The sequence below is a fragment of the Canis lupus genome, chromosome 2 (genome assembly GCF_011100685.1).
Source record: "Canis lupus familiaris isolate Mischka breed German Shepherd chromosome 2, alternate assembly UU_Cfam_GSD_1.0, whole genome shotgun sequence".
Lineage (NCBI taxonomy): Eukaryota > Metazoa > Chordata > Mammalia > Carnivora > Canidae > Canis > Canis lupus.
The window spans coordinates 1,959,602-1,982,763 of record NC_049223.1 but is presented as its reverse complement, the minus strand read 5'-3'; the positions used below and the strand labels follow the sequence as shown (position 1 = coordinate 1,982,763).

Below are 23,162 nucleotides of genomic sequence, written 5' to 3'. Positions count from 1 at the left end.
AATACATAGTATGTCTGAAATATTACAATAAAACCCAATTTATTACCTAACACCCCAGAACTGATATATATCCAAATATTTCAGCCCCTTCCACGATAGCCTTTTAAAATGATATCTTTTTCCTGAGCTATTGCTCAGAATGTTTTAAGAATACTTGTTCTGAATTGCTTTTATTCTTCATGTTGCCAAATTTGGTCCTGTGAGGGTGGTTTCAGCTGAAACCTTTTGGAAACCGGCAAAAGTTTAGAACCATTTCTGGTTGTAAGTCCAATGGATGAACTTTAGTTTTCATCTGTGAAGTTTGCCTGCCCCCCTTTTCTCCTTTTTTAAAAAAGAGTGGATACTCTTAAACTAACTTCTACATGTCCTCTGAGCATTCAGCTCTAACTATAGTACAGAACATAGCCGATGTGCACAAAAGGAGAGAGTATAATGAACTCCTCTATTAGTTTTATTGCACTTTTCTGTGACCAGCATTTGCAAAAGAACAACCCTAGACCAAGGTATGCATCCATGCTGCCTGCAAATGTCCACACAGTGACACATAAACTTCTTATAAACTTCTCATTCGTCACTGGCTATTGTTCCAGTTTTAGAAAGCCTGTGTCGCCTCCAGCTGTCCCATTGTTTCAACCTTTATGATCCCGTAACCTTCTTCCCTGGATGTGGGTAAAGAGAGAAGAGGAGAGAACTATGTTATTCTGTGCTCCATTCTATCTCCTCTGACAATACGATTAAAATATAAAAAATCTTTAGTGGGTTAACAGTTTAAAACTTTTAAAAGTTTTCTTCTTAAATATTTCAAAGCCGTAAGATTTCCTATGACATATAATGAATAACTATGTATACAGTATTTTAAATGGTCACAAAAACAAATTTAGGGTTTTTCCCAAGTTCATTATTGATAGAGATTTTGCTGGTGATCATTATATTTATCACAGTTACTATTAATCACCATTGTTTGAAAAATCATATATATATAAAGGAAGGAGCAGTGCAACTTTATAAGTGGTATTTTTGTTAATCTTATGAAGACTTTTCAGGTGCTCTTCCCCCAAAGCCATATTTTAAAAATTTAAAACATTTTTTTCACCTAATTCTTAAGCTCTAAGGGGGAAAAAACCCTGGCATTTACCCAAAAAGGAGCACATAGATCAGTTTTTTATTAACCTTTTAAACTGGTTGGCTATTTTCAGTTGTAATATTTTATGTAAGTGAAAAAAAGTCTTTGTGTCCCCTTTGGGTAAAATTTCAGCTCTTAATGGTTATAATGCATTTTAATGAAATATGGAAGTGATGTGTTTTATATTTTGATTGGCATTGGTTCAGACCAATTTTTGTAGGGTTTGATAACTTAAAAAAAATTTTTTTTTTTAAATTCATAAAAGACACACAGAGAGAGGCAGAGACACAGGCAGAGGGAGAAGCAGGCTCCATGAAGGGAGCCTGATGTGGGACTTGATCCCAGGACCCTGTGATCACGCCCTGGGCCAAAGGCAGATGCTTGAACACTGAGCCACCCTGGCACCCTGGATTTGATAACTTTTGTAAAACCTATTTCTTGCATATAACTTTGAGATAGCATGAATTTTGTAATATCTTGGGGTGTCGGATTAACTCTGGACCATACATTCTCAAAGTTGAAACAGTGATGGTAGAAGCATATTTCATCACTTAAATCCATCTGTCTTTTCTAGGAAGCTATGTTTATTGCAGTAGAAAGGCAAATGTTGAGTATAAATTATGAAATGGGGGACTTTTAGTATTCAGTCTAAATACTAAGTAAATATTAAGTCTGTCGTTTAACTATGAATATACTTTAATTAGAAAAGTTTTTTAATTGAATACTTAGAATGTATTATTATCTCAAGAAACCTACAAGAGGCAGAAATTATCATCCCCCAGATAAACTAGACTTAAGTAGAGCTTTGCTTCTTTGTTTTTTTATTTTGTTTTGGTTTTTAAACTGAAAATACAGCGAGGTAGTATTTCCCTTCCAATACCTCAGTCATCTTCTGGTAGAAGGACTTGTATTTAACGACATCCAGCAACTGTCTCAGGCATGATAATAGGGTACAGGAAAATCTCTTCATCTGGAATATTCAGAGAATGGAAATGTTCTGCTTTTCTTTTTTTAAGATTATATTTATTTATTCATGAGAGATACAGAGAGAGAGGCAGAGACACAGGCAGAGGGAGAATCAGGCTCCATTCAGGGAGCCTGATGTAGAACTTGATCCCGGGACTCCAGGATCATGTCCTGGGTCAAAGGCAGGCGCTCAACCTCTGAGCCACCTGGGCATCCTGGAAATGTTCTGCTTAATTAAAATTTTTGCAGTAGTATGTTAGAGCCAGCTCCCACTGACATGCTAGAGTGATTATTAAATTTTCAGGGTTTTTGTGAGCTGATTGTAAAAAAGAGCCATTATTAAAAATTAAGTATATATAAAGAAATACATATATATTTAACAAGTTATGTTAAAACCAATAAATACTCAAAACTCATCACTTCTCATAATTTTATCTATGCTCTTGAGGTTATTTACCTCTCTTTTATCTGTATGGTGTACTACTTACCATGTATGTCTCCCCATCTCCATATTCTGTGAGGTCACACTGGTAGCTTGAAATTGGCCATGGTGAAAGTATTTACATCATGTGAATTCACAAACAGATCAGGGCTTTTTTCCCCCAGAGAGCAGTTGAAAAGCCTCCCTAATTTAGCCTTTGATAAAAACCTTTCTAAAATGCATTGGGGCATTTTTCTACCTTAACAGTAATAGAGCATGCTGAATATTATTGTTCAAAATGCTGAAGATCTTAGATACCTAAAACTTAAATGCTCAGAATAATCACCTTACACATCAGCAAGGTCACTTCTTATGACATGTAAAAAGAAGTGTGTTATTTCCACATCAATTTTATATAAAAGATCAAGTTGTGAATTGTTTATATAAACTTGTCGCATTTTGTTTCATTGCAGCCGCCACTGGTGACATGCCAACTTACCAGATCCGAGCTCCTACTACTGCATTGCCACAGGGAGTAGTGATGGCTGCCTCGCCAGGAAGTTTGCACAGTCCCCAGCAACTAGCTGAAGAAGCAACACGCAAACGAGAGCTGAGGCTAATGAAAAACAGGTAGGATGTTTCACTGGAAACCAGTAACCGCTTATTGGACACATAACTTATTGCTGTGGGGCTTTTTTAAAAAATCGCTTTTCCCAAGCCATTTCTCCCAAGTTACATGTTCTGTGGCATTTTGGGGTTTGTGCTCTGCATGTAATGGTAATTAGATTGTCTTGTCATCAGACTCCCTATCCCTGAAACCATTTCATCAGAGGAGGCGCTTCCCTATGTGTTGTAAGGGTAATGTCTAAAAGATATTAATTTTTTTAATGATTATGGAAGAGCTTTATTACAAATAAAGATTTATTTTTTACTTGGTATTTACTTTGTGAAGTAAGTGATAAGTTTAATTTTTTAGTGTCTTTATAAGCAAAATGAATTTAACTGTGAGTTAAGAATTTCTAAGTCTTGTAGGGGCACCTGGCTGGCTTAGTCAGTAAAGCATGCAACTCTTGATCTTGGATTCAATGGGGTAGAGTTTACTTAAGTTTAAATAAGTAAGAATTTTCTAAGCCTGTTGTATGTAGTTTGTTTTTATCTATTTTGTGACTTTTTCTATATTATACTGAAATACATACATATTAATTCTGATAAATTTTAGTCAAGTGCAAATACAAAGCAACAGAAAGAAATAAAATTACTTAGAGCCCCATAACTTAGAGATACCTAATACTATAGCATATGTACTTTCAGTTCATACTCTGTCATTTTCTAACTTATTCTTGTGCCATGTTTCTGTCATTTTATTTTTTAAACAGGAATATGTAATAAAAATGGCATTTTCCAAAATTATTTAGTTTGATATGTAATACTATTTTTTGGTTTAGTTTTTATGATGGAAAATGGTGCAAATTAATCTGATTTTCAAAATGAGTAGAATAGCCTAAGAATTTTCCCAATTGTTTGGTCACCTTATTTTTAAATGTTAAATCATGCCCTCATTGTAAGAAAACAAAACATTTCATTTTTTAAAAAATATTTTATTTATTTATTCATGATAGACAGAGAGAGAGAGAAAGAGGCAGAGACACAGGCAGAGGGAGAAGCAGGCTCCATGCCGGGAGCCCGACGTGGGACTCGATCCTGGAACCCAGGATCGCGCCCTGGGCCAAAGGCAGGCGCTAAAACGCTGAGCCGCTGAGCCACCCAGGGATCCCCGAAAACAAAACATTTCAGATGGGATCATGTGCTCATCTCTGACCAGAACCACATGATGGTGGTTTGTTTAGCATTAGCAGGCTACTTAATCTAGAAATTGTGGCCTCTGAGCTACTACAATTCAGAGATAAGTGCTGACATCATAATTGTCCTTTGTAATTGAATGTGAACCAGGAGCAGCTATATTCACTTTACTAATAGTCCTTCAATTGTCACAGTTTGATATATTATTATAGGACTCTTTAAGTTGGCTTCAGTTCCCAAGCATTGTAGTTATCACAGATCACTAGATAGAGTTTTGTGCCCTGGAAAATGCAACAGATGACCAGAAATAGGATCATTGAGATATACGCATCTCTATCGGTGGTGGTTCTCCATTAACTAAGTCATGCTGGGTTCATCTTTTTCATTGTCAGCATTTTACTCAGAAATCCTGAAGGGGTTGGTGCCTCAGTGGCTCAGTTGGTTGGACGACTGCCTCCAGCTCAGTCATAATCTCGGGGTCCTGGGATCAAGTCACATGTTGGGCTCCCTGCTCAGTGGAGAGTCTGCTTCACTCTCTGCCCCTCCTCCAGCTTGTATTCTCTCTCTCATTCAAATAAATAAATAAAATCTTAAATAAATAAAACAAAATTCTGAAGGGTCTGAATGGGTGGAGCTCACATAGTATCATACGTTATTATATGAAAGTCTTGCTATCAAAGATCTCTAACTTAGATCTGATGGAGGAATATGGAAATTTAAAAACTGTCCTTTTCAGAGATTTCAGGAAACTTTGAAAATAATTCCTTCTATGGTCCCGGAATGTACGTTATGAAGTTCAGTTTAGAAATATAAAGTGTGGCAATAATGCAAACTGTAAAAGTGTTCATTGATGTCTTATTTTCCTAAAGAAAATAAAAAAGAAAGACCTAGAAAGTAGTGTTCTTATTTCCCTTTTGTCTTTATTCTTTACCTTTATTTTTAGATTAAAAAATATTGTCAGTAGACTTACAAAATGAAATAGATGAAATATTAGGCAATGGGTTCCCCTAAACATGCCCTACAACTACCTGCACATACATAAAAAATTTCCCTGATGAAAACAATCATGAAATTTTAGGTTAAAAAAATTAACTAATAACAGCTATTGGATAACATCTGCGTTTGGGCTGTAAATAATCCAGGGAAATAGAGCCTTCACCTTGTAGACATTATTTTGATCTTATGTGGCTGGTCCAGGGTATGTGCAGCCAGAACAAAGGCTCAGCAGTGTCATCAGGGATCCAGGCTCTCCTCCCTGCTCTGTCACCTTCAACATGTGACATTTGTTCTAAGGATTACCACATGGCTGCCACATCTCTAGGCGGAAAGAAAGGAGGAGGGCCAGAGCCAAAACTGAGCCCAGCTGAGTCTAGCCCTTCTGGAAACTTCTCTTGGAAGACCCTCGAAGCATCTTTTAACCCACATTTCCTTGGCTAGAAATAGCTAATAGAATCCCTAGTTGCAAGGGATTCTGAGGGATTTTACCTTTCCCGACCTCAATTTCAGAGCAAGATGAGGGAAGAGCAGATGATAAATAGCTAATAAGTGGCTCAGTTGAGCAAGTACCATATGCAGGTTTTAAGTGCTTTGTTTCTACTGTTTCTTTAACTCTTCCCATTACATTCGCATGAGATGAGGTCTGGATATTCTCCTTACTTTCCAGATGAGGGACTGAAGTTCCAAGAGGTTAAATAATAAGTTGGTTAAGATCACGCAGCCCACACTGGACAGAACCTGGATGTACAATCAGGTGGTCTTTCTTCCAGAGCCTGCCCACTGTGCTACATCAGAGTCACTCAAATAGACCCCAGAGTAAGCTTCAGATTGAATTTCATGGAAAGTATATAGGTTATACTTATTAACACAAAAGACCTCTCATACATTCCCTTTTTATTCTCTGGCTGGCATTTATGATAGATCTGATAGATATTTCTCCCAGTCCAGCAACAGTTTATATTTCTTTATAGTTTCTTTATAGCCTTGTCAACATTTCCTCTCTATCGTGTGTTTCCTCTCCATGCTGAGGATATATCCAGACACATGCAAGGCCTGAAAACTGAGCTATTAATAGAAGAAACAGGTGTTTTCCATAGCTGGGAAGTACTTAAGAATGTACCATCTACTGGTGTGATCATTTAAAGTTTTGGCTTGGAACTTTGGTAACGTGCCCATTCCCACATGGGATGTGAGTTATGATATTTACAATAAATAGTACACCTTGGTATAGAAAATAAAAAGATAAATATCCCACAGCACTGCTATCAGATATGTAAAATTTCATTTGATAGTAACTTGTTTTGTAAAATTATTATCTTTCTTCCAGATCTAGAATTTAGTAAGATTCAATCTTGAAAACCTTGGTATTCAATCATGAAAACCTAGGTATTTTAGCTAATAACTAAATGTATTTTAGTTCCTTTGTAGAAGATTGGCAAATTTATGAGCGTGCTTGGATTTATTCTCAACATTTCCCTATGCATAATTTAGATTAAATCAACCTGTATTTATCAGATTCTGTTCACTTTTTACATCTTTTAATTTTTTTGTTAACTAGTTGAGAAGTCTGAGAACTTTGTGAGTTCACAGGGCGAGTGCATTGTTCTTGGCTAGGAAGTAGGGGTTGATCTTTTCCTGCAGTTCACTGGGATTTCAAGGTCTTTTTTTCTGCTGACACTTGGTCCCATGTAGAAAAAAAACAGATAACCAGTTGTTAGTCAACTATCCTAAAAATAAAACAGAATTGGCCAAGTCTGTTGTGCACATCACTCTTGGTTCAGAATTGCAGCAGTGCAAGCTGGCATTATAGTTACTGGCATTTAGACGTCCAACATGACTCTTGTTAATATATGTTTATCTCTTTCAATGTAGGCTTTTTTGATATGAAGCATACCCCAAAGGCAGTTATTTTCAACTGACTCCTCCAAAAGAACACTGTTATCAGAGGGTATATTCTATAGAGGAGTTAAATGATGTAGTTGCTCCCCCTCCCATCCTGAAAAAAAAAGGAGAAAGAGAAAAATGTTGGCTGTATTTATCATTTTTTGGTGGGGTTATGCGTAAAATGACTGACTCATCTCATCTGTGTATTTGTGTTTGTTGCTTCAGCCACTCTGTTCCTTCCTCTGGGCACATCTACAGTGCTTTAAAGATCCATATAGTGGGTAGTAAATGCACGTGATTGGAAAAGTCTTGAAATATACTGTTGAGTTATGTAGTAGCTTCCTTGCCAAAGTTTTAATTGTGGTGTTCTCACTTCATGTGTTTAAATTATCCAAATAATATCGGGTGTTGTGTTCTGTACCCTCCCTTCTTCCTTTCCTTAATTTTCAGAATCAGAGTCCATTTCATTTTGGTTTTTGAAAATGTGTGTGTGACTTGCTGACTGTTGTCTTTATCCAGGTTGTTTTCTAGCCAATAAGCTGCTCCTTGCAGTTGTAGTTGAGTTTATTTGTTTTACTGAGATTCAGTCTTGAAGAAACAAAATCTCCAATATGGACATTTCAAGTTTCTGAGGATTGATTTTTCTAACATTTTTGACCAAATAAAGTTAACTCATTGTGATGGAATATGTGGCCTTTTGTGGACAAAGATAAGTAAGAGAATTGAAAGGATCTGTAAATGTTTTTGTAGAAATTCCACTTGGGGATGTGGTCCTATTGTTTTAGGTGACTAAAAACCATTCTGGTCACTGTTACCATGGAATGTGTGCCCTAAGAAAACACCCATTTACAACGAAGGATGGACACATTGATCATGCTCTCAAGTCTTTCCTGTTGTTCTAAACTAATTTTACAAAAGGCATGTGCTTGCTTACGTTTGTTGTGTGGCTTTGTACAAACCTTCCCTGGCATTGATTGGCTGTTGAGTTTGGGGGGCAGAAGTTCATTTGAGCCAGTCTGGGCTGTGCTGAGAGGGTGTTCCTATAGTCATTTGCCTTGTATTGGTTCCAGGGAAGCTGCCCGGGAGTGTCGCAGGAAGAAGAAAGAATATGTCAAATGTCTTGAAAATCGTGTGGCTGTGCTTGAAAACCAAAACAAGACTCTCATTGAGGAACTCAAAGCCCTCAAAGATCTTTATTGCCATAAAGCAGAGTAACTGTCTTTGACTTGGACCTTGTTTACTGTGAACTCTAATCAAGGCAGGAGATGCAGCAATTCTACTAATTGCCATGTGGACTTGTGGAAGGGACACTTGTGACCCTTGAGAATCCAGTGTGGCTTAGTGTTTGACATTGAATTGGGTATGCTGTTCCAAGATTTGGAATGCAGCCATGATCAGATTTACCAAGCTTACTTCAGTCTGCTTGTCAATAGCACGCAAAAAAAATGTTTTGTTTGCCCTCTTGCTTCTACTTTTTTTCAGGGAAGCTGCTAAAGAATGTCGACGTCGAAAGAAAGAATATGTAAAATGTCTGGAGAGTCGAGTTGCAGTGCTGGAAGTTCAGAACAAGAAGCTCATAGAGGAACTCGAAACTTTGAAAGACATTTGCTCTCCTAAAACAGATTAGTAGAAATATTTAACTATGAACTGATTACAACATGTACAGTTGCTTCTGAAGGCAATACAATATTATAGCCAGCAAGAATTATGGCTTTTTTCCTTTGTATCATTCACCGTATTCTCTAACCTCTGACATTCCTAAAATGCCTCACTGTAGTTAACTCTTAGCTATAACTTCGATTTTTTTAAAAGAGACAAGCTGTAAAAAAAAAAAAAAAAAAAAAAAGTATGTAACAAATTCTTAAAATGCAATATTTGTAAGACTTGTTCCAGTGCCACATATTTGCAGTACCCAACCTCTGTGTCATGAATAGTGTCCTATGCAATAAAATTTTTTGCGGGTCTTTAAAAATCATTTTAGGAAAGGATGATCAAAGATAATGCACCCAGCAGTACAATAAAAGCAAACCACAAAAAAATACCTCGGGAAAGAATTGAAAGAAAGAATTGAAAGAATCTAGTGACATGCCTATATGAAAATAAGAGCCTATAAATGAATTTATGGCATTTGCAGATTTTTATATTAGTTGCTTTGTAAAAAAAAAAATATTGTATTGCTGTCCTTGAATGCCATAGTTGAAGAGAGTTTTTAATAGAACCATGCTGGTTACACTTTATAGTGTTTGGTGCTCATTTAACTATCTGAACATTTACTACGGTTTTTACTGTATTGTGTAATATAAAAGATCTTACAGAAGTTCTTAGTGTTGGTCTGAATGAATGAACCTAATGAAAGTTACAAGAAATTTTTAATATCTGGAATGTGTTAAAAGTTAAAATTGTTTAAAAAAAAAAAAGTTAAAATTGTAATCGCATACCTTCAAGGGTATATGAGCCAATTTCTACACTGGGTTATGCTCTCTGTGAATGCTCCTTCCACCATCCCATCAGAGGGATGGCCCCAGAGCTGTTACATAGAAGAGCAGCTACCAGAGATTCAGGTCATGTGATGCTGGAGTAGGCCTTTCTGCAGATGGCCCCCTATTTTGCGTTTCAGCTAATGGCTGCCGTAGGAGTTTTAAAGTAACAACCCAAGATTTTATTTTCCGTTTGAAGACAGCTTGAAGTCTACATGAGATCAAAGATTTTTATGTCAGCACATTCAGATGAAGTCCATTACATTGAGCCAGCAATGTTCTTACTGGCATTTACTTTTTGTTCTGTTTGCATAATAAAAAGCTCTAAAAGTATAAGCCCAAAGCCCTAATCATAAGATGCTCCTGTCATCCTCATTCACTCCAGAGACATTTGTTAAATGCCTGCTGTGTGCTGCACCCCGCCGGGTCCTCTAACTTCTGATTTGTTAAGGGTGCGCCCCAGCTCCTGCTTTGGTCCGTAGAAGCCAGTCAGTGCGTTAAGGAGGTCACCAGTGTGCTGCCTCACTGCAGTGCCTCCCCGTCGTCATTCTTTCCCTAAACTGTAACCCCCAGAAGGCAGGCCAGGCCATTTTGGGCTTCCTTCAGAAAGACTTACCTTCCTTCAGAGTCTGGGCTCTGAATTTCTTTTATCTCAATTATTGCCTTTTCTCCTACAGAGAAGTAAGATGAAGAAAGAGGACAAGAAAAAAAGGAAAATCCCATGTTTCAGGTGAAGGAAGACAATGCTTTCTGCTCAGTGTAAATCAGGCGTGTTCTCGGCGTGGTAGACGCGGAGAGGGGGGACACAAGGATGAGTGGACAAGATGTGTGGCAGAGACAGGAGATGCCATATGTTAGAGCCAGGGACAGATGTAGGCAGGGATGAAATAAGATACTGTTGTTGGAGGGGGCAGATCTAGAACAGGGCCCCAAAGTGACCCAGTACTGGGGAGGAGGGTATTCCCACCGGGAGGAGACAGACTGCGCTCTGCTCGAGGAGCTTGAATTTAGGAGATGAATTTAGGAGAATGTTAGGACTGACTCGAGCCTTTAGTCTGGAGAGTGAGTGGGTGTGCCACGTTAGTGTGTGTGCGTGATTTCAGAGGAAGGGGGCTGCATCCGACGACTTGGGGCTTCAAAAAGCAGAGGTCTCCCCACTCCCCAGTGGTTTAAACAGTAAGGAGGTTTCATTCCCTCACAAAACCAGAAGCCGGGAGGTAGGAAAAACCAGGGTTGCCTTCATTCAGCCACGGAACGAGGGCATCAGGACCAGATTCGGCCTAGGCGGGTGCCCCAGCCCCGACGGCGCAGCGGTGCGGGCCCCAGGCGGGAGCAGCCGGCTGCGGGGAAGGCCTGCACGCAGGCCCGGCAGCAGCTACATGATCACCGCCAGGAGAGAGGAACTGCAGCTCTGGATTGCTCGCGAAGATTCCCCTCCCCCCGCCCCTCCCCTGCCCCGGGCGGGGAGGGTCTCGGGCTCCTGTGCACCATCAGGCATCAGTGTGCGGTGTGGGAGGCTGGCGTGTGGGCGCTGATGGTGTGTGCAGGGAGGGCGCCGACCCGCAACTCGGGGAGCTGGTGGGATGGGGGCTTGAGCTCTCCCAGGGGTGTGGGAGCTTTTCATTCTCGCTCCTCTAATTTGTCCCTGACACCAAAACTAGCTACTAAAGATAGCACGGTTTGCTAGCTGTCCCTTCAGCCTTAGAGGCTGCCTGCACCCCGCTGCCAGCCCGCAGCACCCACCCCCTCCCGGGCACTGCACCACTGGGTCTGCAGGTGTCCTGCAGGACGACGAGCTGTCATTGCATTCGCGGCTTTTCTTTTCTCCTAAAATTTTCAGAATCTGGACTTTGGGATGTAGAAATTACTGATCCTGAATCGTGGGATTATGCCACCTTGTCAGATCTAACTAGGTAGTTCACGCTGTTAAAACATTTGGAATGGGAGAATAAAGGAAATGAACTTCTGCCATGTATTTAAATGTGTTTGAGAGCCAGGCTTGCCCAAAACAGGACCTTTCTCATCAGCAGCCACACTTCTCAGTTTTCTCCAGAGATTCTTTTTTTTTTTTTTTCTCCAGAGATTCTTAATGTCCACTACAGTGGACAGTTTGCTGAGTGCCTAAAGTACACTGTAAAAAAAAAAAAAAAGACTCGTGAAACCAACACACTGTTGTTTTAGTCTGGAACCAATAATAATAAGTAGTTTGGACCTGTATGGGACAAGAAAAGCTGCTGCCAGTTGGCTAGCCATGATGCACTGACTTTCTTCTATCGTGTGTCCCAAGGTCTTCAGGAACTTAGATGTGGCTCATCTTTTCTAGGGTCATCCTAAAGGCACAGGCCTGATTCTGAACTACTCGAGCATGGTATATTTCAATATTTATGCTTTGTGTATAGCTTATTTCTATATATGTCCATCTTACCATAGCTACATTTCATATTTATACATTTTAGAATTACAATGTATTTTTAGGGCAAAGTTTTTTTTTTTAATTTTTATTTATTTATGATAGAGAGAGAGAGAGAGAGAGGCAGAGACACACAGGCAGAGGGAGAAGCAGGCTCCATGCCCCGGGAGCCCAACGTGGGATTCGATCCCGGGTCTCCAGGATCGCGCCCTGGGCCAAAGGCAGGCGCCAAACCGCTGCGCCACCCAGGGATCCCAGGGCAAAGTATTTTTAACACAGTATTGTTTATCTTTAAAGATCCATTTTGCCATGCAGTACTATGTGGTAGCTTACTTATAATGAGATTTACGATTTCTTTTCAGGGGGGTGCCTTAATGGCTCAGTTGGTTAAGCATCTGCCTTTGGCTCAGGTCATGATCCCAGGGTCCAGGGATGGAGCCTCGAGTCTGACTCACTGCTCAGCAGGGGAGTCTGCTTCTCCCTCTCTCTCTCTCTCTCTCTCTGCCCCTCCCCCAGCTTGTGTGCGGTCTCTCTCTCTCTTTCAGGTGGATAAATAAAATCTTTTTTTTTAAACAAGATATTTCTGGGATGCCTTGGTGGCTTAGTGGCTGAGTGTCTGCCTTCAGCTCAGGGCATGATCCCAGGGTCCTGGGATTGAGTCCCGGCATTGGGCTCCTTGTGGGGAGCCTGCTTCTCCCTCTGCCTATGTCTCTGCCTCTTTCTCTTTCTCTCTGTCTCTCATGAATAAATAAAATCTTTTTTAAAAAATTTCTTTTCAGGACCATCTTCTTTACAGACTCACACATAATTCCATCAGGGATGGGAAGTGATAAGTAAAAGGAGAAAATTAACTTTGTTATATCTTTGTTATACTAAATTGTACTTGCTCAAATAAAATGCCCTCATTATTTCGAAGCCAGTCTTAATTTCCTTTTTTTTAAAAAATTTTATTTATTTGTTCATGAGACACACACACAGAGAGAGAGAGAGAGAGAGAGAGAAAGGCAGAGGGAGAAGCAGGCTCCGCGCAGGGAGCCCGACGTGGGACTTGATCCCGGGTCTCCAGGACCACACCCTGGGCTGAAGGTGGCGCTAAACCGCTGAGCCACGTAGGCTGCCCGAAGCCAGTCTTAATTTTCAAAAGGATGCTAAGTTCTTTCAAATTTCTTTATTAGAAAAATATTTTGGGGGCACCGGGGTGGCTCAGCAGTTGAGTGTCTGCCTTTGACTCAAGTCGTGATCCTGGGGTCCTGGGATTGAGTCCTGCGTCAGGCTCCCTCTGACCATGTCTCTGCTTCTCTCTCTGTGTCTTATAAATAAATAAATAAAATCCTTAAAAAAAAAAGAATAGAAAAACATTTGGGAAAACAGCATGAAAAAAGCTGAGCTAGCATGGGTTATTTGGACTACACACATACACAAAACACTTTATTTGGTCTCTCTCAATTCCTGTCTTTGCCTTACTTGGACAGTAGAATCAGAGAGTCAGAAACCCCTGCTCTAAATCTACAGTAGTAATTCCTTTGGTTCTTTTGTGCAGAAGCCAGTCAAAACCTGAATAATCCTAAACCTTTCTCTCTCAGCTCCCAGGGCTTCTGCATGTACCCTTCGTGCGAGGGCATGACAGAGCCATGGGCACTCAGACATTCCAACCGGCACGTGAGGCTGGACTTCCAGTTCCCCAGCTCTCATGAGGGGGAGGTATAAACTTTTTTTATGTTACAAACTGTCTTTTTACTTTTCAAAAATTAGCATGTTAGAAATATTTTTTTAAAAGAAAAAAATTTTTTTGATATAGGTAACACATACTTGATGTTCAAAATTCAAAAGATACAAAGACATATAGTGAAAAGTCAGTTTTCTGTCCCTGACTCAAAGCCACATCCTGGGAAGGCAGCCACTGCTACCAGTTTCGTTTTGTGAAAGAGATACCTTTAATTCACTGATCATGCCACTGGTTTCTTTACATTATTGTCCCATTTTCAGAGTTGTGTGATCTGGACTTTCTGGAAAGAGTTATAGGGAATCAGCATATATCCTTCAAGTCAACAAGTGAAGTTGCATTAGTAAGTATAAGTCTGGAAGGAGACTTCATGGACTTTCTCCAGTTGCTTGCTGAGGTCTATGGATGCTGTAACCATGCAGTTGTCATCAAAACTAATTGCCGCCATTTACTGCGTGCTTAGTCTATGCCAGGCAGCAAACAATGTGCTGTATATAGCTTATCACATTTAATTCTCATAACCCAACAAGTGTTGGTGCTTTTATTATCATTCCCAGTTGGCCGATGAAGAAACAGGCTTGGAGACAAGGTCAAGTAGCTTGCCCAAGATCACATGGCTGGTAGAGCTCAGGACCAAGAGCAGAACCTGGCAAGGGGCACAATGCCTCTGTCTCTGACCTAACCTCAACCAAAGGGGAAGGGACGAGAGAAGTGCATGTTGGTCAAGCAGGTGGTGTGGCCTGCTGAAAGACCATTCTATGGCTCCAAGTAATTAGATCTAGGAATAGCCAAACCTGTCCTCTTCTGATGAGCAGAAGCATGTATTAGTTTCTCTCTGGTTTCTAAAATCTCTGATGCTAATCAGGAGGAAATGACTGGTTTAAGGACTAACTGTTGGCAAAATCAAAGTTATGCTTGTACACATTGAAGTAAATCTTCAAGGTAAAAGAAATCTTGAGGGGATCCCTGGGTGGCGCAGCGGTTTAGCGCCTGCCTTTGGCCCAGGGCGCGATCCTGGAGACCCGGGATCGAATCCCACGTCAGGCTCCCGGTGCATGGAGCCTGCTTCTCCCTCTGCCTGTGTCTCTGCCTCTCCTTCTGCTTGTGTCTCTGCCTCTCTCTCTCTGTGTGTGACTATCATAAATAAATAAAAATTAAAAAAAAAAAAAAGAAATCTTGAAAGTATATAGTTGACCCTTGAACAACATAGGTTTGAACTGCATGGGCCCACTTATAGACAGATTTTTTACAGTATGGTACTGTAAATGTATTCTCTCATGATTTTTTAAATTTTTTTCTCATGATTTTAACTTTTTCTCAGCTTAGTTTAAGAATACAGTATATAATATATAAAATACATATTAATTGACTATTAACATTAAGGCTTCTGGTCAACAGGCTATTAAAGTTTTGGGAGACTGAAGAGGGTTATATATGGATTTTCAACTGGGGAGGGGGTTGTCTGTACCCCAACCCTTGGGTTATTCAAGGATTCACTATAATTTACCCACTGTAATTTGCCCCTGATTATACAAGTACACAGTTACTTGCAAAAAGAATGAGCTATTTGATACAGGAATTTTATAAATTGCTTCAGGTCATATTTTCAGTAAGTAAGTGATTTTTAAAAGGATCAGTTTGCAGTAAAATTGCTTATTTTGCTTTAATTGCTTCTAACTAGTTATATTAGGGGATTAGAACAATGGAAAATGAGACCAAGGTCAAAGAGTCTTGCCCTCTCCCCTCCATCCCCGACCCCTCCCAGCTAGCTGCAGTGTCATTGAGTTGTGGCCATAGATAGCATTTTAATTCTTATCTTAAACCTGTTATCAGGCTGTGGGGCTCAGAAGGATCAGAGAGGCATGATCATATCACTAGAAGTTATTGACAATACTGAGGAAAATCCATCTTTCATTCACTGTGGGAGAGCAACGACATTTTCAAGTTAAAAAATATATATAGTATATCCTGTTGCTTAGTAGATGCCAAGATCAGCATTTGTTATCTGAGGTTGAAAGATAAAAAAAAAAGTAGTTGGAGATTAAGACACTGATGATATTTGGCAATTGCTGAGAGGTTAGGTTAGTGACATTAACAATATGCCTTTGAATGACTTAAATTCAGAGACTTTTGCTGTAATACATGAAATTATGAATAGTAACAGAATGTTAGACATTCCAAATTTTAGAACATTAATCCATTTCAATATGAATTTGTTTTAAGATCAATACACACACAAGAAGTTTTTAAAAATACACATGCATACATGCTACTTTCGTCAGCCAGAATTCTTAATATCCTTTAACTTACCTAACCAGTCAGTATTTTATTACCTAACCAGTATTTTATTTAAAATAAAAATACCTCTGATGCCACAAATGTCTCAGCTTTTAGGCAGTGTAATTTTGTTTTTTCAGGCATGTATAGATCTGTATTATTTGCATGGTTTCATTTATCCTTTTATTCAGATGTCTGAATTGATACTACCCAGCTGGATTTTGTTGGCGCTTAGATCCTGAAGGGTAGACCACAAATCTCTTTTATCAAGGGTACATAACATGCCTGACCCATTAATCTTTCTAGTCAAGAGACATGACTTACGTCATTGAATGCCTAGTTGCTCCTGCTCCAGAAATACTTATAGGATCATGCAGTCTGGGGCAGGGGGTGGGGGTGGGGGTCTCTTGCAGAGCAGTGCTTGTAACCGGAGCTCCTAGTGTAATGGCAGAGAGTAAAGAAGACTGGTTGCCATGGAGCTTTGCAGAGCAGCTAGGAGACCCCTCCATGGCTGGGCTGTTGTAGGCATCATTCACCAAAGCACAGTAGGAGTCCGTGTGTCGTTTTCAGTCCTAACGCATTTTCACCAGAACTAATTACTTGAATATTTCTCCCAAAGCATTTATCATCCCAAACATCATTGTCTCATGACTTATTTTATAGCGCTTGAATCAAGCAGTCATTATCTGTTTGTTTGTTTGTTTGTTTTTTCAAATCCATCCTGATTAAAAAGAACTACAGAAACAACAAAACAACAGAAAACCCTCGATGTTACAGATAATATAAAGTGCAGAATGAATAATGGATGTGGGTTTTAATCAAGGGCCTAGGGCTTCTAGCCACAAAATCTGTTTCTAGACCCAACTCTTCCATTCACTTCCTTAATCACTTTGGCCACATCACGTAACCTCAGTTTCCTCTACTTAGACCTTGACATTTGGTGATGCTGTGAAGAAAACAGATCTTCAAATTTCTGAGAAAAGTTAATGTAAGTAACATTTCCTCAGGCTCTATTTTTTTCTTATCCCTGTGAGCAGTTACTGGATTCCTGGTTCTCAAATCATTAATCCAAAAAATTGTCATTTGGATTGCTTTAAATATTAACCAGAATTCAAAAGCAAAAATCCCTTAGACTGAAAAATTGATCTCATAATGAAGACAGGTCACCCATTTGATTTGGGAAACCTAACCTAATTTGCGTTAAAATTTTGACACATGAAAACTTTATTTGGACAAATGTTATTTTACTTGTAAATATGCTCCAAATATGACTGAGAGGAAATTTCTAGCTCACAAGTTCCCTCCACCCTTCTTAATCATAACAGGGCTGTACTGCATAAGAGGAAGCATCACCAGTGCAGACATGGTTGTGGTTTTCATTGTGTATTACAAGGTTTGCCTTCCTATAATCCAATGCATTTTATGTTTCCAAAAGAACAAAAGAGGAAATGAGAGAGACTATATTCCTTTCAAAAGATATTTTCATGTTACCCAGTTACTTGAAAAGTTCACTGGTTAATTTGTCTAACTTTCAGGGACTTAGATCAAAATTTTTTTCTATTTATTTGAGACAGGGAGGGAGAGAGCTCAGGCAACTGGGGTGTGGGGCAAAGGGAGAGAGAAAAAATCTCAAGCAGACCCTCCTGAGCATGGAGCTCAACGAGGGTAGGGTTCCATCTCACCACCCTGAGATCATAACCTAAGCCAAAATCAAGAGTCTGACATTTCAGTCTACTGAGCCACCCAGGTGCTCCATAGATCAAAAATTTTAAAATCAGGGGCTCCTGGGTGGCTCAGACAGCTGAGTGTCTGCCTTCAGCTCAGGTCATGATCCCGGGGTCTTGGGATCGAGTCCTAGCTGGGCTCCCTGCTCAGCAGGCAGTCTACTTTCCCTCTCGTCTGCCCCTGCTCCCCCACTCATGCTCTATATCTCTCCTTCAAAATAAGTAAACAAAATATTTTAAAAACAAATTTTTAAAGATCGTACTTTAAAATGTAGTTTTAAAAATGTAAAATAAAATAGTCATAAAGATAAAAGTTTATATAATACTTTTACTAGAATGTATAAGTAATCCAAAACTAGTTTTAAATGATTTTAATATTTTCAGTAAGAAAGAATTTCTAGTTGCTTATTAAAAACCATGGTGGTGTGAGATTAGTGTTATTTATTGTCTATACCATGGATAAAATGATTGGATAACTTCAATCATTGTAGATCTGCTTAAATCAATATTTGAAAATGTTTCCTTATTCTTGAAGGCTAACTCTGGTGTTTCATAACTTCAGGCACCTGAGAGCCAGAACAAAGGTATTTCTGTAGTGAAAGACAGCTACATCTGGCAGTTGCTGGCATCCTCCTTGGAAAATTAAGTTTATGGAAAAACCATTCATTGCTGACTTTGCTGACATTCTGTGGCCATAGGAAGCATTGCAACTAACTTGTGTGTAACTTTACCGAGGTGTAATTTACATGCCATAAAACTCACTTTTTTTTTTTTTTTTTTTTTTTTTTAGATTTTTTATTTATTTATTCATGAGAAACAGAGAGAGGCAGAGACACAGGCAGAGGGCGAAGCAGGCTCCATGCAGGGAGCCCGATGTGGGGACTCGATCCGGGTCTCCAGGATCAGGTCCTGGGCTGAAGGCGGCGCTGAACAGCTGAGCCACCCGGGCTGCCCACAACCTGGTTAATTAGCTAAAAATCATTGAACTGTATACTTAAAATACGTGAATTTGGGCAGCCCGGGTGGCTCAGCGGTGTAGCGCCGCCTTCAGTCCAGGGCGTGATCCCGGGGACCCGGAATCGAGTCCCACGTCGCGGTCTCTGTGTGGAGCCTGCTTCTCCCTCTGCCTGTGTCTCTGCCTCTCTGTGTCTCTATGAATAAATAAATAAAATCTTTAAAAAATAATAATTAATCAGGTTGTGCAATCATCACCATTATCCGATTTGGAACATTTCTGCACTCCAATAAAATTGTGTCCATTTATAGTCAACTAATCTGGTTTTATTGGGTTGCTGTGATACAAAAATGGTTAAGTATGTTTTGTAACTTGAAATGTCTTGAAATTTCATAACTATAAAAGAATTCTATTCTTGAAGTTTTTGACTTTTATATTTCTTTAGAAAGCATGTAGGTTTATAAGACACACTGAGAAACAAAGTCAACTATTACATCTTTGACCCCCAGGTAACATCATTCTCAATGGGGACAAACGGAGCTTTCCCCTAAAGTCAGGAACAGGGCACAGATGTCCACGCTCACCACTGTTGTTCAACATGGTACTGGAAATCCTAGCCTCAGCAGACAACAAAAAGAAAGAAAAGGCAGCCAATTGGGCAATGAAGAAGTCAAACTTTCACTATTCACAAACATGATCCTCTATGTAGAAAACCTGAAGGACTCCACCAAAAAACTACTAGAACTGATACACGAATTCAGCAAAGTTGCAGGATATAAAATCAATGTACAGAAATTTGCTGCATTTCTATACACTAATAATGAAGGAGTAGAAAGAGAAATTAAGAGGTCCATCCCATTTCAACTGCACCAAAAACTGTAAGATACCTAGGAATAAACCTAACCAAAGTGGTAAAAGACCTGTACTCTGAAAACTATAGAACCCTTATGAAAGAAATTGAAGAGGACACAAAGAAATGGAAAAACATTCCACGCTCATGGAAGATCAAACGTTGTTAAAATGTCTATACTGCCCAAAGCAATCTACACATTCAGTGCAATCTCTATCAAAATAACACCAGCATTTTTCACAGAGCTAGAACAGCAATTCTAAAATTTGTATGGAACCACAAAAGACCCTGAATAGCCAAAGTAATGTTGACAAAGAAAAGCAAACTGGAGGCATCACAATTCTGGACTTTAAGCTCTATTACAAAACTGATCATCAAGGCAATGTGGTACTGGCACAGAAATAGACAAGGGAATAGAATAGAAAACCCAGAAATGGGCCCTCAACTCTATGGTCAACTAACCTTTGACAAAGCAGGAAAGAATATCCAATGAAAAATAGACAGTCTTGGGACACAGGCTCAGTGGTTGACCTGACCTGAAAGTCAGGGCGTGATCTTGGGGTCTTGGGATCAAGTCCCACATCGGCTCCTTGTGGGGAGCCTGCTTCTCCCTCTGCCTATGTAGGTCTCTCATGAATAAATAAAATCTTTAAAAAAATAGTCTCTTCAACAAATGGTGTTGGAAAAACTGGACAGTGACATGCAGAAGAATGAAACTGGACCACTTTCCTACACCATACACACACAAAAAAATTCCAAATGGATGAAACACCTAAATGTAAGACAGGCAACCATCAAAATCCTAGAGGAGAACACAGGCAGCAACCTCTTTGACCTCGGCTGCAGCCACTTCTTACTAGACATGTCTCTGGAGGCAAGGGAAACAAGCAAAAAGGAACTATTGCAATTTCATCAAGCTAAAAACTTCTGCAGAGGGAAGGAAACAATCAACAAAACTAAAAGACAACCTACAGAATAGGAGGAGATATTTGCGAATGACACATCTGATAAAGGGTTAGTATTCAAAATATATAAAGAACTTATAGGGCAGCCCCGGTGGCGCAGCGGTTTAGCGCCGCCTGCAGCCTGGGGTGTGATCCTGGAGACCTGGAATCGAGTCCCACATTGGGCTCCCTGCAGGGAGCCTGCTTCTACCTCTGCCTGTGTCTCTGCCTCCCTGCCTGCCTCTCTCTCTCTCTGCCTCTGAATAAATAAAAAATAAAAATAAATAAAAAAAGAACTTATAAAGCAACACCCAAGAATCAAATAATGCAATTTAAAAATGGCAGAAGACACGAATAGACATTTTTTGAAAGAAGACATACAGATGGCTAAGAGACACATGAAAAGATGCTCAAAATCACTCATCCTCAGGGAAATATAAATAAAAACCATGATGAAATATCACCTCACAATTCAAGAAACAACAGATGTGTTGGTGAGGATGCAGAGAAAGGGGAACCCTCTTACACTGTTGGTGGGAATGCAAACTGGTACAGCCACTCTGGAAAACAGTGTGGAGGTTCCTCAAGAAGTTGAAAATAGAGCTACCCTACGACCCAGCAATTGCACCACATGGGACTTATCCAAAGGATACGAAAATGCTGACTTGAAGGGGCACATGCACACCAATGTTTACAGCAGCGTTATCAACAATAGCCAAATTATGGAAAGAGCCCAAATATCTATCAACTGGTGAATGGATGGTGGTATAAAAAAAAAAAGAAGAGGTGGTATATATATGTATGTATACACACATACATACACACATACACACAATGGAATATTACTCAGCCATCAAAAAGAATGAAATCTTGCCATTTACAAAAATGTATATGGAACTAGAGGGTATTATGCTAAGTGAAATAAGTCAGAGAAAGACAAATACCATAGGATTTTACTCATATGTGGAATTTAAGAAACAAAACAGATGAATATAGGCGAAGGGAAGGAAAAATAAGATAAAAACAGGGAGCAAATAATAAAAGACTCCTAATCTAGAGAACAACAGAGTTGCTGGAGGGGAAGGGAGTGGGGGAATGGGCTAGATGGGTGATGGGCATTAAGGAAGGCACTTGTTGGGATGAGCACTGGGTTTATAAGTAAATGATGAATTACTAAATATTACTCCTGCAACTAATATGTTAACTTGAATTTAAATAATAATTTAAAAACTATTACATCTTTGTTTGAGTACATTTCACAGAATCAGGTACTTAGGAATGAAGGCTATAAGGCTATACTCCAGAAATGAAAGGATCCATCATTATTAAGCCTATTAGGGGATTAAAGATACATTTTTTAAAAGTGTTATGATTTTACTGATATCATAGTTGCCACTCAAGGATTTGCTTATAATTGAAGGCTTATCTAAATCAAAGGACCTTATACCTATATGGGGATCAAAGGGGGAAACATCACCTCTGTTTCTGCAAAGCTTATTTGTTACTTCTGTTGAGCTGGTTCTGAGAAGCTTGGTTTCTATCAATAGAACATTAAACTAAAAATCCATCAACAACCATTGTTCCTTCATCCTCTCACCCCACAATGGACTCTGAAGTACCTTAACAAATTTAAAGTTTAAAAAAAGGAGATGAAACAGAATAGGTATTGGTACTTAAGGCAAAACCTTCACTGCTGAAATTATATAAATATTTTTATGGAGCTATGTTGTCCCTTATTTGAATAATTGCTAATCCGGTGCTTAATTCATATTTTTGATGATGACAATTTAGAATAAAGGGGGAAAGAATATAAGGCAGCATATGGTTGTATTGAGTTTCATTCTATAAGTTCCTTGTACACTAGAAATTATGTGTGTGTTAATAGCAGTAATACTATGTAAATTTGAGACTCTCGGAACTGGCAGTGACTCCTCTGGACATAGGACAAGTACCTAAAGAGGTACCTACATTACTTATGCCCAGCTGTAGTAGTCTAAGAGGAAACTTCCAAACTCACCTGACAGGGGCAGTAGCCAAGACACATTGTGTGTTTGCCAACCAAGGTATTGTCACTGGGCCTGTGTTTTATCAGTGGTTACAAGGAGAATCACCACATTCCAGTTACAACACTGACAGGTTATTGTGTGAGCTTCAAGACATATTTATAGATGGCCTGATTAACCATCTGTGGATACACTGTTTTATGTACTTCTGATGTCTTCTGTAAAGGGTGTAGAATGGGCAGCCTAGACCTTTGTGCACCTGGAAATCCCTCTAGGTTTCCAGGATGGTTTCTGAGCAGTTGCCCTGCCCTATTTGGAAAAGGATCTTCCAAAAGGAATACTGTGAGTGTGTTTGCATTCCTGACTAAGCATGCCTGAATTTAAAGATCCCCTTAACTCAACCCCTGACCTGCAGACTGGAGACTGAGGAGCTGTCTTTGATGTGAAATATCTGGAAGAGCAGAAAAAAACCGATGTGTGGCCCTTCCTTAGCCCCCTAGACATTTGCTAACTGCCTGAGATGACACAGAGATCACTTCTAGTGATAGCACATCATTTAGATCTGATTGTTAAAGCATAAGGAAATTATTTTTCTATTTAATTTTCTTT

At 39.4% G+C, this 23,162-nt stretch overlaps 1 protein-coding gene and 1 long non-coding RNA gene across 2 annotated transcripts in view; one reads left to right on the top strand and one right to left on the bottom strand.

Annotated features, from left to right (window-relative positions):
* CREM (cAMP responsive element modulator) overlaps positions 1–8,830 on the top strand; it is a 50,316-nt gene extending 41,486 nt beyond the window's left edge. The window contains exons 7-8 of the mRNA NM_001003221.1: positions 2,984–3,140; positions 8,261–8,830. Coding sequence (NP_001003221.1) covers positions 2,984–3,140; positions 8,261–8,405 — 302 coding nt within the window. The 3' untranslated portion in view covers positions 8,406–8,830. The remainder of the gene's footprint in view (positions 1–2,983; positions 3,141–8,260) is intronic.
* LOC111091150 lies at positions 444–22,083 on the bottom strand. The gene is made up of 3 exons (XR_005355143.1): positions 22,028–22,083; positions 2,004–2,093; positions 444–659 (listed from the first exon to the last, which is right to left on the bottom strand). It is a non-coding gene; the product is annotated as an uncharacterized LOC111091150 (long non-coding RNA).
* Positions 22,084–23,162: the final 1,079 nt, after the last annotated feature.